General features: G+C 40.3%; 1 protein-coding gene across 3 annotated transcripts in view; it reads left to right on the top strand.

Annotated features, from left to right (window-relative positions):
* LOC149468266 (uncharacterized) overlaps positions 1-17,604 on the top strand; it is a 134,850-nt gene that overhangs the window by 101,707 nt on the left and 15,539 nt on the right. For 2 of the 3 annotated variants that reach the window (XM_089670426.1, XM_089670425.1), the window contains exons 20-21: positions 4,512-4,602; positions 7,459-7,574. In XM_089670426.1, the coding sequence (XP_089526552.1) occupies positions 4,512-4,602; positions 7,459-7,533 (166 nt within the window). In that variant the 3' untranslated portion in view covers positions 7,534-7,574. Of the gene's footprint in view, positions 1-4,511; positions 4,603-7,458; positions 7,575-17,604 lie in introns of those variants that run through there. The other variant, XM_089670427.1, reaches the window with a different exon arrangement.

The following is a 17,604-nucleotide window of genomic DNA, read 5'->3' as shown; positions in this document are numbered from 1 at the left end:
CTTTCACACTCCTGGCTTGCCGAGCATGGATGAGAGATTTAGAGATCAACTTAACTTCTTCGGATTGGGACCAAATATTCACTTATGCACATAAAGGTTCTTTGAATGTTTCAACTCAAGAAAATGGATATAAACTTCCTTCCCGCTGGTACAGGACCCCCTGCAGACTCCATCTCTTTAACCCGATCTTACCCAAATCTTGTTGGAGATGTGATTCCGAGGATGGTTCACTTTTTCATATTTGGTGGTCCTATCCAGCCATCCAACCCTTCTGGAAAGAGGTTCACCGCATAACCTCGTTGGTCTCCTCACTACCTCTCAAATTTTCCCCAGTCCAATATCTCCTCTATCCCCAGGCACCTCTACTTCAAATCGCTAGCAATGCACATGTTAAACACAGCCAAATTAAGCATACTAGTCCTATGGAGATTTACCCGACCCCCATCGATTTGAGATTGGCTGATGGAGGAACTCATCGAATCATCACGCGATAATCCGACTAAATTCTTGCACACATGGGCCTGCTGGATCCACTTCCAAACGACTCCCGAATACCACTCCATTATGGGTTTCCCTCCTTGACAGACCCCGATCCTGGAGCCCTTTTCCGCTTGCTTGACTGAATGTTTTACCCGACCTTCCCCCTTGGAACTGAGCGCCCTTCTCTTTATTCTTAGTTAGAGGAAATGCAAATTTCCTTATTGTCAGGCCCCTGGTGAACTGATCCCAATCTCTACCCCCTTGGGTTGTTCCCTAGGCTCTGCCCATTCTACCATCCATCAAATCTAAGAAATGGTAAGCTGCAATGTATAACATTTTGTTCTTGGGTTTAGTAGCTCTATAAAGCAGACTGTTTAGCTACTTATTGCCCATTTATATGTCCTGGTTTACTTATAAAAACAAGGGGCTTTATTCATCATTATTCTTTATGTAACAGTTACTCATTTCCCTATTATCCCCAATCATATGCAAAGCTGCACTGAAAAATGACAGCTCCCGAAAGGAAGTGTAAATCTAACTGGTTGAGGTGGGATAATACTGACCGTTCTTGTAGGACAGGTGGATAAATCCTAAATAATAGCAATAGTAAATTATTAAAGAGTACAATGTGAGTTGTAAATTGTGCGTTTGAAGTTGATTATTTCTTGCCGGCACACACTTTCTTCTATAACCTGATAATCAGCCTTTAGTGAATATGCACAGTAGGGTGAATTGTTCCTTTCATAGTGCACTTCAGGTCACATAGTTTAGCTGTCATGTTACAAATAAGATCTATATAAGCTGTTATAATGCCTTTCTTGCAACTTCTGTTAGCATCAATTGTAAAAAGAACGCTAATAAAAAAAGGTTTTTGCTTTGTGACTATTACCTATTCAGTATCAACACATTAAATAACTAAAACATGGGAAGTGGAACAAAGTAATTATAAATGAAGTCACTGGTATAGAACTACTCATAGACTAAATCAGTTATCTGCACTGAACCCAAAGATATTTTGGAGGTGCATGGTGTGGGAAGGCACCTATTTGCATATATGGTGGAATTGCCCATTAATTAAAACATTCTGGGAAGGCGTAGAGCAGATAACTAATCAGCTATTGTCTACAAATCTTGAGTGGACCCCGGAGATGGTTTTGCTCTCGGCAATTCGTAGTTCCATGTTCTCAATTAAAAAAATCATTGCTGAGGTTTCATTGTTTTGTGCATCTAGAACCTTAAATTCTAGACATTGGCAATCTATAAATACCTCCAGAGGTGGGGGAATGGATAGTGGAGATGTGCTATTTGATGAGGATGGAGGAAATGATTGCCCAACAACCGGACAAACAGTTTCGTATATGGAGACATGGAATGAGGCCTCTGACCTCACTTGAGTTGTTTTAAATTGTTTATGATTTTGCTTACGAATTTTATTCTTGAAAAAGTACTGTTAGTATGCTCTCCTCTCCTTTCCCTTTTTTTTTTTTTTTGTTATATTAGTCTATGTATTGTATGGGACTAGCACATGCTAATGTCCTATATTATAGCTGTAGTTAAGAGAGCTATAGTAATTTAAAGAAGGAGGAGGACTTTTTTGGCATAAATTTACTACATAAGTATGTATATTATTGTTTATTTTTAAATGCCCATCTTATGAGATATCTTTTAGGCTTGGTTCACATCTATGCAATTTGCGTTTGATCGGTTTCTGTGGTGTTGCAATGCGTTTTGCGTTTTGCGTTTTATGCACAAGCGTTTTTCACACTTTTTTTGATATGTTTGGGGTTTTTAATGCTTTTTTTGGCCAGTTTGTTGTTGGGCAGATTAAAAAACGCAACACATCAACAATGCATCAAAAATACTTTACATGCTTTTCTGCAGCATCTCCATTGAAGTCTATTGAACCAATAACACACCGTTTTACATTTAAAATAGTCCCTGACCCTTTCCAAAAATGCAGCAGCTGAAAAAAGCATAGATGTGAACGTGTTCTATAGAAAACCATGTTAAATGGACTGTAGTGCTTTTCTGCAAAAAGCACCAAGAAATGCATAGTTCTGAACCAGGCCTTAGTGTTTTAGTTTGTTTTCAAATCATCAAGTAATGTTTTACAGATATTTTATCAGAGACTGCAGAAGTGTTTAGTAGGTGGTATTAGTGTGAAAAGATATAACAAATTTTAAAAAAGAACAAAAACACAGTTTTATAATTACCTTTAAAATAAAGTCACTGATGCTTTTTAACAATTAATGCTGATGTGTGAAAATTGAGCAGTGCTAGGCTTTAAGGAATTCATTTCTCAAGCAATGCGCTTGAGGTTTACCTGAAACACTTTGTAAATGTTTTCTTCTGTTTTGTATGTTGGAGGATGCAGCTCTGCTTTAGGGCTCATGTACACTGCAGCTGCTAAACTGACATTTAGGAGCAGTTGTTAGTTTTTTTTTTCAGCAGCCCCTGAACTCTCCTTTTTGTTTTTCCTGTGTGTCCATGTACACATAGTCATTTACAGTAGTTTACAGGCAGTTTAGGTTACAGGCATTTTTTTGAAAGCACAAAAATCGTGTCCAGGAGTAGAGTTTACCAGTGTTTCAAACGCCAAATGCTTGTAAACCCGTTTAGACGCAGTTTTGGGCTGGTCCATATCCAGATGATGTCCAGTGCATTTTTTCTTCATCAGAAATGCATGCACAGTGTTTTCCATGTATTCAAATGGACCTAGTACACCAGTGCAGTCAGTTCCAGGTTTCATGTGCAGGCAAAAATGGTAGAACGTGCTGCATTATTTCTGCACAGAACTGTACTGGGACACATCAAAACACAGCAAAAAAGCACAAGGAGTGTTGTGTGTACTCCAGAATGCATCCGGAGGCATTACAGCACTACGTAGCTGCTCCCACAGTGCCAAGCATGTTTCACGAGCCACTTTTGCTACAGTTGCAACACCCATCAGAAAGTAGTGCTCTCTCTGCTTCTGCTCTATTTCTCACAAAATGTCTGAAATAGTTAATTATTTACTATTTTTCAGTGCATTCTGAACATTTAGGAGGATCTCCTGAGGTTATCTTTTAAAAAGGCTTCTAAATGCAAACGCGCATAAATGCAGTAGACTAAACAGACGTTTTTAACCTACGATTTCTAGCAGTCAGTTTCCAGCGGTCAGAAAACACCCTGTGTACATGAGCCCTTAGATCATCACCTACTGCAAAAACATGGGGCTGGTCTTGGACACCAACCAGGCCAAAGTTCCTTCTCAGAAAACTATGGAAACTGCAACTTCAGGTTTGCCTTTTGCCTAATCTCTAGCATCCAACAAAACAGACCCCATCTGGACACTCAAAGTTCCAGCACATTGATAGGATTCTTGAAGCTCGGAGGTGTCCCTGCTTCCCGAGTGGACAGTATTCTCCTCCCAGCCACACAAGCTGGCTCCAGTCTGATTTACTATTGTCCAGAAACAAGAAACAACCTCCCCTATCCTTGTGAGCAAGCCAGCAGTGGTGAAATATGTCATGGCAGGTTGGTTCTAAGGTTGAGATATTGTAGGCAGTCATTTTGTTGACAACTAATAAACAATGCAAGAGGAGCTAGGAGTGGAGTGGCTGATACATTTTTTTCATATTTCTAATGGAGAGTGGAGATGGGCTATAATGGCTGGCACCCAAATTGTTTGTTTATGTACAGGAGGAGAGAGTCTTAATTGGAGCTGTGGATTTGTGCATGTTCCTGGCATGGTGTTGTGCATTTGCTTTGAAATTGAATTGCCTTGAAAGCAGTTACCAGTGAGACCCAAAACTTGAATGTGGTGCTGAATGAACAACCACCTGCAAGTATGCAGTAAGTGAACCTGAAATTGTAGTTCTCCTAGTTTTTCTGCCTGAATTAACGTCTTGGCCTGGTTGGTATCCAAGGCCAGCCTCTGGTACTGTATTCCCGGTACGTGATGATTTACAGCAGAGCTGTGTCCTCCAAAAACGCAGAGACAATGGTTTTTACTGTGAGTAAATTAATCTTATCATTTTCTTGTCCAATAGGTATGAGCTACCAGGAACACACGCCTTAAACTTTGTCCTGAAGAATTCTCTGGGGGGTGGAGGTATTGCATCACTGAGGAGTGACCCTCAGGTAATGGCATCTACAAACTTATTTGTATGTGTGACTGTATGCAGCACCCAGTTCCCCAGGTGCTAGAAAGTGCCAGAATTGTTACACTACAAGAATCGAGAGCATGTAAGCATCCGTGTGTGTGAGGCCATACAGGTACATAAAAAAAGAAAATATACATGTAACGATTTAATAACAGTGTAGCCAGATACAAATAATAAAGACAGCCCATCCACTTCAACAAATGAGATGACATGTGATAATAATTGTATCTTCACACCCGGTTCACACCAATGTGGTGCAGGAAATGCTGCAAATCCTGTGCGTTTCCTGCTCCGCATGGCAATTGTATCACGTTCATGCAATCTGGTGTGAGTGTCAATGATAAATTAATGACACCTCGAAAGAGATTGCAACACGTTTTATTGCAACACGAGATTTTATCACTCACAAACACATGCAGGCTCCATCTTCGCAACATTGCCAAGATCCGCTCCTTCCTCACCCCAGACACCACCAAACTTCTAGTACACTCCCTCATCATCTCACGCCTTGACTACTGCAACTCCCTCCTCACTGGCCTACCCAAGTGCAGGCTCTCCCCGCTCCAGACCATCCTGAACTCAGCTGCCAGACTCATCCACCTTACCACCCGCTCCACCTCTGCCACCCCCCTCTGCCTCTCCCTCCACTGGCTCCCGATTGCCCAACGCATCAAATTTAAACTCCTTACCCTGACCTACAAAGCCGTTCACAACACTGCCCCTGACTACCTCACCAATCTGATCACCAGGTACCACCCTACCCGTACCCTTCGCTCCTCACAGGACCTCCTTCTATCCTGCTCCCTGGTCTCCTCCTCCCATGCACGACTGCAGGACTTCTCCAGGTCCTCCCCCATCCTCTGGAACTCACTGCCCCAATCCATCAGACTGTCGCCTTCTCTATTCACATTCAGGCGCTCCCTCAAAACCCATCTCTTCAGGGAAGCCTACCCCACCCTCACCTAACGGCCATCCTCCCTCATTCCTCCTACCACTTCATCCCCCCCAGCCACTTCCTACTGTACCTTTACCCCCTCCCTCCTAGATTGTAAGCTCGTAAGAGTAGGGCCCTCTTACCCCTCGTACGCTGTCTGTCTTTGTTGTACTGTGCCATGTATTGTCCCCCCCTATTGTACAGCGCTGAGCAAACCCTTTGGCGCTATATAAACTCGTAGTAATAATAATAATAATAACACGTGATGCGATTACCAGAAATTACATCGCATGGGTGTTCTCAGGTGCGGATCTAAAAAAGGGTTCTGCACCCTTTTGGTGCGGATGCGATTTGAACCATACAAAATGTATGACTCAAATCGCACCACACAGACATTTGCATGTAATTTGCACAGAAATGCAGTGTGATTCCTATGCAAATTACATGCGGCGTCCCATACACGAACCGGGGCTCAACAGAGAGAGATATTTGTTTTAAATGTAAACTGTGTGTGTAAAAGTACTGCTCCTTGTTTTATGGACCATGTTATGGAAATCTACACACCACAATATTTTAGTTTTAAAGCTACCTTTGTGATTAAAGCAGCAGAGTTCAGTAAGTACAAGTCATTATTAAAAATGCAAAACGTATAGTTCTTACTGTTAAATAGGTTCTTCAGTCTGTAGAAAAAAAAAATACTGTAGGTGCTGACTTTTACTATAAGGACACTTACCTGTCCAGGGATCCAGCACCTTTCTCAGCTGAGCAAGGTCTTCATCGGTCTTCGGGTCCCTGGCATCCCTCTACACACACGGAGCACTGCCCTTCGTGGACAATCCAATAGTCCCCTGAGACCTGTGACGTGTCCAAAAAGCGGACTTTTACTTTGGTAAATGAAGAAGTAAATGTGACAGCCGTAGTTTACATTTACTATATTAGACATAATAGCAAAAGAACTTGAGAGATCTCCTTGCTGAAAATATTATTCTGGATTATTTGATAATTGTTTTACTGCTGAAAAACTAAAACATTTTTGATTTGCAGAATAATAATTATTATTATTATACAGGATTTATATAGCGCCAATAGTTTGTGCAGCACTTTACAAAATGAAGGTAGACATTACAGTTACAATACAATTTGGTACAAGAGGAAACTGAGGGCCCTGCTCATTAGAGCTTACAATCTAGGAGAAATAAAAATGGGTTGGTTATATAGAACAGTCATTAGCCATTCCTAAATATACCATGTTTCTACAAACCACAACCACAGAGTAATGCATTAGTACAATTTCATTTAAAGCCCCTAGTTTTAAGAATGTTAGTTTTATTTTCTAATGGTTAGTGGGGTCAAATACACATTAGTTTTTTACCACAGCGATGGAAATATTTAAAGAAACAGGATGGATTTTTTTTCCAAATGAACAAATGTGGTTTTCATATGGGAAAGTCCGTCCATTCCAAAATTGGTTGTTAAAGGCAAACGAAATTTTGAAGTACTTTTGAATGACATTCCTCACATCATCAAATGTACTGAGAATTTTCGCATGAATGTTTGTACAAATGTTCATTTGAAAATCTACTAGTATATAGACAACTTGAAGCACTCCCCATTCACTATGATACACTGTAGTTCTGTCCTCTTCCAACTTTTCTTAGTGATCCAGCATGCCCGTCGGTATCTGTGGATCTGACAATAAGTACAATTTAGGTGGCTGAAAGAGAACAGGACATGACAGAACTACAAAGCTGAGTCATAATACAAGACAGCCACTTCTCACCCTGATCTACTCAAAACAGTTTAACTTTCTTTGAGTTTTCATTTAGCTTACTGATTTGTGCTTTCCTTCACTATGCCGGCATTTAACCTTTTTTTTTTTTTTCTATTTCTTTATTTTAGGGGAAGGCATTTGGACAAATGCTACTAGACCTCGAAATCAAAAACGTCCCTGATCTAAAATCATTGATTGAATAAATGTTCATAGCTTTTATAAACACCTGTGGCAAAACAGTAAACAGTATTAGTAGAATTTATTTTCAGATAAACATTTTTTAGAAATCATTAACGGGTAAATATTAAAAGCTACCTAAACTACAATTATGCAGCTATACCTAAAATATTTGGTAATCATTTGGTAATGGTTTTATTCAATTCCTGTACTGGTGTTTTAATAGCTTGTTGTCTTTTGATAGGTAAATGTGTTTGTATGTTTGGAATAGTATATGTGCTTCTCTGTGCATGCCAAAAACATAACTCTAAAGCATCAGGCCAGTCACAATGTCACTGGGAACACCAGTTTTCAGCTGGCAAATGTACAGGCCAGACATGTTCAACTCCCTTTGGAAAGCAATCCGCGGTGGATCACTTTTCAGACAGCAGTTGACAGGCACCTTGTAGGCGATGTGCTTAAAAAAGCAGGTAAAAGCACAAAAAAGACAAACAATTTTGCTTACTTGCAGTGTTTTACCTTTCCGTAAACAATGTTTTTATTCATTTGCAATGTGCCTTTGAACTTGCTAGGAAATTGCACTGCTCCAGACAGAGTAATTTCTCTAGCACCACTACAGTTTGCATTCCTCTTATTATGTTTTAGCCCTCTCCTCTTCTGGAAGTGTAGAAATACTGTCTTTGCTAACCCATTTTCTCTGGCCCTCGCCTCCCTACATAACGAAAAGTTGATTTCCATACTTAGGCTTTTTTCACATGGCTCTATCAATTTTACTGATGTTATTACACATGTGTTTTCTAGCAGAAAAGTTAACGCCTAATAATCAGTAACATATATGCATATATAGATGCATTTAAACACGTAAAGATAATAATGATAATGTATTTTTCCCCTTTGTTTAGACTTAATTTTTTGAGCTTACAAACATGTATACATACTTTTATATGCATAAGCACGTAAAGCACATTTTCTTAGAGGCAAATTTTTGGATTCTGTGTTACGGATCTGAATGCAGTGCATGTTTATGCACCTGTGTGAATGGCTCCATTGAAAACAATGCTGCTGCATTCAGATCTTTGGTTAAAAAAAACACTTGTATGTGCATTTTTTACGGCAACATGAATGAAGCATAACTATAATTTTCCTTTTTTGGTGCCTACAAATGGTGGTATAGATTTGGTAGGAGCCTCACCGCTAACTACCAACAGGATCAGTTATATCTATATGTTTTTGAGCCCAATGCTGATTATTTCAGTAAATAGAGTAAAACAACAAGGGTGGGCATGTATGCTATCATGGGTAGGCAGCATACATATGGTAACTAACTAACTTAACCAGGAGAGTACTGCTGTCTTCTCAAATTCCACAGTTGCTGGAACCCCTCAGCATGATTCCCAGGAATAAAAGACACCTCTGGTGGTGTGCATGGTAATCTTGTTTGGAGGATTTAACCCGTTAGTCTTGTAAGGCCCACTGGTTGATTTTAATGATCAAAGCAGAAATTGTCTGAGATGAAGCCTCATTGTACCTGTTTGCTCCTACTGCGTCTATAAACAGCCTTTTTAAGTGCCTGAAGGAACATGTGGCTTTTATGTTGGCGCTCAGAGCTCAGAGGAAACAATCCTGATTTTCTGCCAGTTACCCTGAAAATTACTAATTCCATTGTAGGACCAAACAAGAATTTTCCTTGGAATAGTATCCTACATCATGACTGTTTGGATATGGGAACAGCTGCCCAAGGTTTCACCTACAGTGCCTATTTGGCTGTGACAGTGTGAAACGTGGCTTTTGCCAACTTCTGAATGGTTCCGATGTCTGCTTTGCCTCTGAAATCCGCCGACAACTTCAGTTTGCCTAGAACTCAGAAGATCAGATCCCTGTCTTCGACGACACTGTGTTGAGTCCATTTTTTTTACAGCTCTTGCTACAAGATTAAGGCAATCCTGGCTTTGCAAACCACTCTAATAGACTGGAATGCCTTCTTCAAATCAATGTCGATTCCCCTTTCTAAGACATCACTGAAGGTTATCGGATCATCCATCAGGAAGGTCACATTGTGCTCTAACCTCATAACTGTGGCATCCATAACTGACACTGAATCGGACACTATTTTGGAGAAGTGGCTATAAAGTGCTGGTCTTTTCTCTGGCTTCTTGTACTCTTTGTAAAAAATATGCCCGATCAATCCATCAGGAAAAAAAATTAGATTTTTTTTCCAAGTGTGCATAGTATCAAGTTGCTTTCTAAGGGACCTCTTCTGTCTTCCTCCACAGAATTAAAGTGGTTGAAGGGGTTGTAAATCTTTTGGAAGGAAAAATGAACAACACGTATTCTCATATAAAGTGTACTTGCCTCCATGTACAGCACCAAGTGTAGATCCTGGCAGCTTGCTCCTTCCCCTGCAATCTGCATCTGTAACTCCTGACAGTTTTCTGAACATGACGCAATCTATGTTGAAGGTCTGTCTCAGATGTACATGTTTCCCAATATGACTGTGTAAGTTTTCACTCAGCTTTCTGCTGTGCAATTTGTGATGTCAGATCTCTGGTCCCTGCCTTCTGGGAATTTAGGGAGAGATAGCCAGAGAGGGTGTAGATAAATAGGTACAGCCTGTTTGGTAAGATTTACTTCATCACTGTGTATCATCTGAGGGTGGCCAATTCAGTGGGCCTGTGTAAGGGTTTATTAGCACTTTAAGGACTTTACTGCAGCAATATATCAAAGACGAAGCAGAAGAGCTCAATCTATTCCTCTTCTTCCTCTCAATCTTCCTCCCCTGATTAGCTCGTCTTCTCAGGCTGTTTAGGAATTATTATTTATTTATTTATTACAGGTACTTATATAGCGCCGTAAATTTACGCAGTGCTTTACATATATATTGTACATTCACATCAGTCCCTAATCCTCAAGGGGCGTACAATCTAAAGCCCCTAACTTACATTCATACATATACATATTGGGGCCAATTTAGACAGGATCCAATTAACCTACCAGCATGTCTTTGGAGAAGCATTCTGGATAATGACGAGACTGATCTGTGAGATCTTGAGGATAAAAGATCATGTCATGGGATTGTGAACTGCCAGATCTTCAGTCTTGGCCATCTATTACAGGGCTATGGACAGAGACAGAGCATTAGGATTGTGTGAATTGTTTTAGCATGAGATACCTACCTTTCAGGTGACCTCTTACCTAACAGGTGAATAAGAATATGTGCAGACAGGAAGCCATAGCTAACAAATTGAGCATTTAGAATAGCAGAGCAAAAAAATTGAACTAGAATAAAATGCTGCTACATCAAAAGTGCAAAAAAGAGCATATACACATCCACTTACAGGCTAGCAATAGGAGCCAGGCATCACAAAGGAAGAAAGCCTTGGGGTATAGCATGATGTACAGCCTGTGGCACCGGTGTACCTGGATACTTGTGGCCGTTGCCACTATTTCTGAGACTATTTAAGTGCCCCCCCGTACAAGAACAAGCCCCTTATCACCAGCAATACTTCCGACCCAGATGCAGACTTCTACAAAACGGCAAGTGGAAAACGGAAGTGATGTCATGCAAGAAACAGACATGAATAAGGAAAAATTGTGTTGACAATCCACAGATACTAGCCAGGCTTGGGAATACACTATGGACCAAGAACGAGTGCAAAAAACACAGCACAGTTAACCGCAAACAAGACCACAGGTGGATGGAGACCAAAGAGGAGAAAAAAGAACTAGGAAGGGAAGGGTGAAATACATGAGACAATATTCAAATTCCTATCTTGATTAACAAAATTCAGCTGCTAACTTGAGCACAATAGCCCTGGCCCCACAAGAGCCACAAAAGAGGTTCTTGTGACCTTATAGGTGCATTCAGCAATTGAAGATCCAGAGCCCAGGAGAGACTTAACATGAAAGGATACCATGTACACATGGGAGGTGAGGCGCACTTGCATCACTGGCTGATGGTTCCGTCAAGGACATCTATGTTAATGGACAGCATTGGGCTCAAGCACTTATATACATGGCTATCACTGGAGCTATCATTGGTCCTGCCGGTAGTCAAAAGCAGAGCTACTGCTATATGTATGCTGCCCAGCAGCAGTATCAGTCCTTTTGGATGTCTACACAAGATAGGCTTTTACAGGTAAATAACATGCATAAAATACATTTAAAAGAGATGTATGCCCCCCCCCATTATACTTACCTAGGTGGATGCTGCTTCTGTCCTCCACCAGCTCTAAGGCTACGTTCACACTAGCTTTGTCAGCAGGCATCAGACAGGCGTTTGGGAAGCGTTTTTAACGACTCTTAAACACCCATGAAAATTCTGCACATGACAGCACACTGTGCTGTTCACACTGAAGCGTTAGCGTCGCATCGCGGCAAAACTAACATCTCATGTTGAGTCAGGAAGAGTTGAAGCCTCCCATTCAAGTCTATGGTGACGCTTCTCAAACGCATGACAGGTGTTTGCAGAGCGTTTGTGAGGCATTTGTGGAGAGTTAATACCATTAAACTTCATTATAGGCATTTGTGGTGTGGTTTTAACACTTTGCAAAAGCCTATCACATGCCTCAAAACCACACATAGACGGGTGTTTGGGAAGCATTTTTAACACTCCCCAAACACCCTAACGCCTGTCAAAAGCTATAGGGGCGTTTGGCAGGAGTTAGAAATAAAGTCAAGTGTGAACGTAGCCTAAGTGTGAGAACTCAGCTGTTTACTGAGTTCTCACAGCCACTCAGAGCAGAGAGCAGCCACTGTCAGTCATCGCTCTCTGCTCTGCCCCCGCCCCCCACCCCACTCACTGGCTGTACATCTCCTTGAAGGCATATATAACTTATGTAGATAAAGTAATAAAGTGAGCGCTCTACAGTAAGCAGCTGAAACATTCAAGGAAACCAATAAAAACCTTGTCATAGACATATAATAAATAAGTGCAGCGCTAGAAATGAGTATAGATAAAAACTGTCACGAGTATAATAATAAATTAGCTGAAAGTATAAATGCTCAATAGCAGTGACAGTCTATATAATAAAACTGGTGTATTATGACAATCCAATCCAGTGGCGGTGTTCCCAATAATATGGTAAAAATTACGCACTCACCAAATGGACAGTCAGTCCTTATTACCTGACGGTACTGCTGTTGTTTCTCATACTGTTTTAATTGAGTTTCCATTTAATAAATTTACTTTACAATATACTGCACTATGGGCACTCTTCTTGGTCTCCTTTGAGGAGCTATGTTATTTATAGAGCCCTGCTGTGATCCAGTCATCTACCCACCGTATCCAGAGAGGGAAGCACCTATAAGCAGGCACCTGTACCCATCCATCCCTTAAAGGGACCTCTGGCCAGCTGGATCATCTTACTTCTCTGATGGCTCATAACAACACCACCCTGAGGGAGGATTATCCATGTTCCAGACCAGACCTATATCTGTGAAGGAGATCTTCATTGATTCATACACTGCGTACTTGAATTACGCATATGGCGAGTGTGTAATTTTTACCATATTATTGGGAACACCGCCACTGGATTGGATTGTCATACTACACCAATTTTATTATATAGACTGTGACTGCTATTGAGCATTTTATACTTTCAGCTAATTTATTTTTATACTGGGGACAGTTTTTTACCTCTACTCATTACTAGCGCTGCACCTATTTATTATATATATATATAACTTATAGATGTTAAAAGTAAAACCCTTCCTAAGAACTGGTACCACATGCTGCCTACTATTACCTTGTTGTCCAGAAAAGCTGTGAATCTTTTACTTAGGTTGCATTTTATTACTTCCCTGATATTATTATTATTATACAGGATTTATATAGCGCCAACAGTTTGCTCAGCGCTTTACAAAATGATATTTGGACTGTCTGATTTCCATCTCTTTAACCAGTGAGAGTGCCTCAGTTGCAGTAGTTTTTTTGGGCTAAAAAGTATAGTAGACAATGAGCATTTTATTTTTTTTATTTTGAAATGATTGACAGGTTCACTTTAGTATGACATGCTACTGCACTACACCTATGGCTGGATGAAAAAATAAAGTACTTAGAAGGTAAGCTGCCCAGATGCTCAGCAGTGATTGTGTCAGTGCAATCTAGAATCTAAAATCTGGGCGTTGTTATGATCAAAAGAGCCATGTCCCTTTCAGATATGTTTTATACACAAGGCCTTGCATTACTAGATGGTGACGGTGCCTTCTTTAATTGAAAAACATACAATAGACTTAGGTTTACTTACATTAATAGAGGTGATAGAATGAGCGCATCTCTTCCTCAGCTTGTGCAAGCAGGCACTATTAGAACATTCTGCTAGTAAATGCAAGGGACAGCCAACTAAATACAAAGAACATTGTCAATAACAGAACAGCTTTATGTTCTTCTACATAATAGTGACCTTTATAGACTAACTTGTCTTTTTTCCTTTTCATTTTTGTTGAAGCCCAGCCCCGCAGCCAACGCTTTTATTTTGTTCAATTTGTATATTTGATTTATTGACATGTCAAAAGTGAACACCAATCTTGAACAGCCAGCACTTTCCATATAAATGCCCAAAGAGGCGAGAGTGTTTGTTAAAAAAAAAAAAAAAAGATGGTTTTAAGAATATAGTCACATTGCTAATTTGTAGAGTAAATAGCAATTAGGGTTTATGGAATCTGTTGGCTTCCAATTTTAATTAAGACCATGACCCTTGTCATGTTATGCTCTTTCATGCATAGATAAAATGGAAAAATGCCACATACCTATTATAAGTATACTAAAGAACAAGGAGGGAGGGGAATAATCCCATCTCTCAAAAATTAGGGGACTTTTGAGGCATAACATCTACATAAAATATAGCAATTTATTTTGTATCAAAATTCATTACATATATTATAACATGTACAGTTCTATCCAGCAACATTGCATTTACCTAGAAAGATAACAGTTACAGCCAAAATGAATATTATATTGCTTCACAGATGGTCCAGTTCCTTGGGCTCAACGCGTTTCATGGACTTAATCCACTTCTTCAGGAGCTATCACAATGTATATTTACGATTATACTGTATGATGGCTCCTGAAGAAGTGGATTAAGTCCATGAAACGTGTTGGACTTAATCCACTTTTTCAGGAGCCATCACACTATATAATTGTAAATATACAAATATACATTGTGATAGCTCATGAAGAAGTGGATTAAGTGCATGAAACACGTTGAGCCCAAGGAACTGGACAATCTGTGAAGCAATATAATATTCATTTTGGCTGTAACTGTTATCTTTCCAGTTTAATGCAATGTTGGATAGGACTGTACATGTTATAATATATGTGATGCATTTTGATACAAAATAAATTGTTATCTTTTATGTAGATGTTGTGCCTCAAAAGTCCTCTAATTTTTGAGGGATGGGATTACTTCCCTCCCCCCCCTGTTCTTATGCTGTGTCATATCATAATTTACCCCAGTCTGCAAACATGCGTTATAAATGTGCTTAAAGCAGAACTCCCCTGAAAACAAAGTTTTGTTTTTTTCTGAAGGACAACTAAAGAAACAGCATGAAATATTAGCTCCAGGCAAACCATTAAGTTGAAACACAAACCTGAACAGTTTTATTTGTCAGACACTTTGCTAATGTGCAATTGCATGATTTTCTGATCCACCTTTACCTGCTGCATTGTATTGCTAGATGGCAAAAGTAGTTTTACTACAGGCTGGAGCCTAAATGGAATTACACAGCCTCCTACCTGCACTGTGTACTACTCAGAGACAACACCTGTGCCCTTTCCCTTCTAAAAGCCACCAAAGTGCCTCACCTTTCTGTACCCTAAGTGTTCAGACTAGCCACTCTCACTGCAGGAACTAAATTATCAAAATGGATAGAGGTTTTGCATTAAATTTTATTACCTGTATACAGGGCCGTGGATAAGGGGGTACCACAAGCCCTTTTGTATGGGGCCCAGGCCAGCAGGGAGCCCAGGAAGCTGGGTGAATTGGATGTGGGCTGGGAGGGTGATCAGCACAGTAGGAGAGGGCAACTACTGGAACTGATGCCTGTATAGCTTTCTGTGCAGCGTCTGAAAGCTGGATTATTCTCTTCTCCCTCCCACTGGTTTTCAGCTGCTGCAGAGAGAACCATACAGAGGATCGGATCCAGTAATTGCCCCCCCGCATCCCCCCCACACGCCCACCATGCCAATCACCCTCCCTGTTACATTTGATTCACCCAGCTGCCTGGGCCCCCACAATGTGGGCTTCCCTCCTCTCCTTCCCACCAGCAGCTGCAAGCACACAATAGGATTCCTCAGGATAGAGAGTGGAGGAAGGGTCCTATAAATATGTCACATAAACCAGCCCCTTCATTTCCTGAATGAACACGATGCATGATCGGTACGGATCACTCACTGTGTTTATTCATAACTGAAACATAGTAAACTGTGTTTTTTGTTTTTAAGGGGGCCCTGTCAGGTTGGCTGTATGGGGCCCCGTGGTTTCTAACTAGCCCTGCCACTATAGAACGAAATGCTAAGATTAGAACTTGTAGAAAATACATATGATGGGTGTTTCTATATTTCTATATATTGTGCTGATTTATATATAGCATTGGTGTAAAGCAGTTTCAGTCCACCAGAATTGTATACATGCCTTTCATTCATAGCTCTGGGCTGAAATTGTGTCTGTGAATTTGGATCATCTTCATCCTACAGCTGTAAAGGCAGGGCAGCCACAGACAGATGCAGGCAGAGACCCCTTTACATGGATGGAAAATGCCAGCAGGCACAGGAAAAGCTGTTGGGCAGACTATACTGCTCATTTTAACATGTCAGAAGACTCTGACACACTCAGGAATCAGAAAAGTAAAGTCTATGACTGCTGGGGGACTTACAGCAAGTGCAGCTCAAGCCGTAGGTCATTGAGTTTACTGAGTCCTCCAGCATCCTCATTGCAGGATGGAGAAAAAAAGCAAAGAGGCATGTATTTGCAGATAATGTACATTTTTTTTCTTCAAATAGGACAGAGATTGCATGAAAAAAATTAAAACTAGTCTGATTCGCCTGAATAAAGTGTTTCATGTGCGTTTCCTACACCATGTTTGATTGCACTATGTTTACAATCTGCATGCGGGTGCCAATTTATCCTAATGGTAACTCAAATGTAGATTCTGAACTCAGTGCGTTTTGTGGGCACCAAATTGCATGGTACCGTACATGCTGGCGCAGTACATTTTTAAAAAGCTGACATGGTCAGTTGACCTGAAAAAGACAAAAGGAAATTGTGCAGGATTGTGACCCGGAATAAGACAACAACTGCTGCAAAAGTGATTGCGGAGCTCAATCTCAGTCTTCATGAGACTGAGATTGAGCTCAGCAGTCACTTTTGCAGCAGTTGTTTTCTTATTCTGGGTCACAATCCTGCACAATGTCCTTTTTTTTTAACTTAAATAAAGGAATGCGCTAAAACCACAAACTATTCCTAATTTAGTGTAGAAACATTAGTGCAAAAGATATATATATCTATTCTCAATTAATATCAAAATTATGTGCAAAACTATTTTTTAGTGCATAAGTAATTTAAATAATTAAATCAGTGAATATAAAAATTGTCCAAATTTGAATTTCTTCAAATGTCCAAACAAATCCTTTTCAAATTCAGGTGCTCTCAAAGAAATTGTGCCAAAATCCACCACCAAAGTAAAGTTGGGTAAATCACCAGAGCTCCATGCTGATCAATCTCTAGATCAGCAAAAAACGCTTTTCGCTCTGGGAGCAGATGCAATAAATCAACTTCTCAGGTGTGATGATCAATCGCTACACAATCATCCATAAGGTAGGTATCCACCACTCAATATAATGGTTCCAGGAGCATTATATCACTCTCTCTTTTTATATCTCTCCACCGAGGTCATGTTTGGGAATGAAAGAGAAAATCATGGTGCAGCCAGTTTTTTTATAAAAGTATCCAACAATTTAATAAAGATTTACACTCACAAAAAGGGTGTCTTCACCGACACCAGTATAACAGCATAAAACAGCAAATGGTATTGCAGTCTCCTGTTCCCCGCACACTCACTACAGCGCTCGTGACTCAATCTTCTCCACAGACGTCGGCATC

Source organism: Staurois parvus, unplaced genomic scaffold, assembly GCF_062004578.1.
Source record: "Staurois parvus isolate SC_StPar_1 unplaced genomic scaffold, SC_StPar_1.0 ptg000090l, whole genome shotgun sequence".
NCBI lineage: Eukaryota > Metazoa > Chordata > Amphibia > Anura > Ranidae > Staurois > Staurois parvus.
This window is presented reverse-complemented; position numbering and strand designations above follow the sequence as displayed.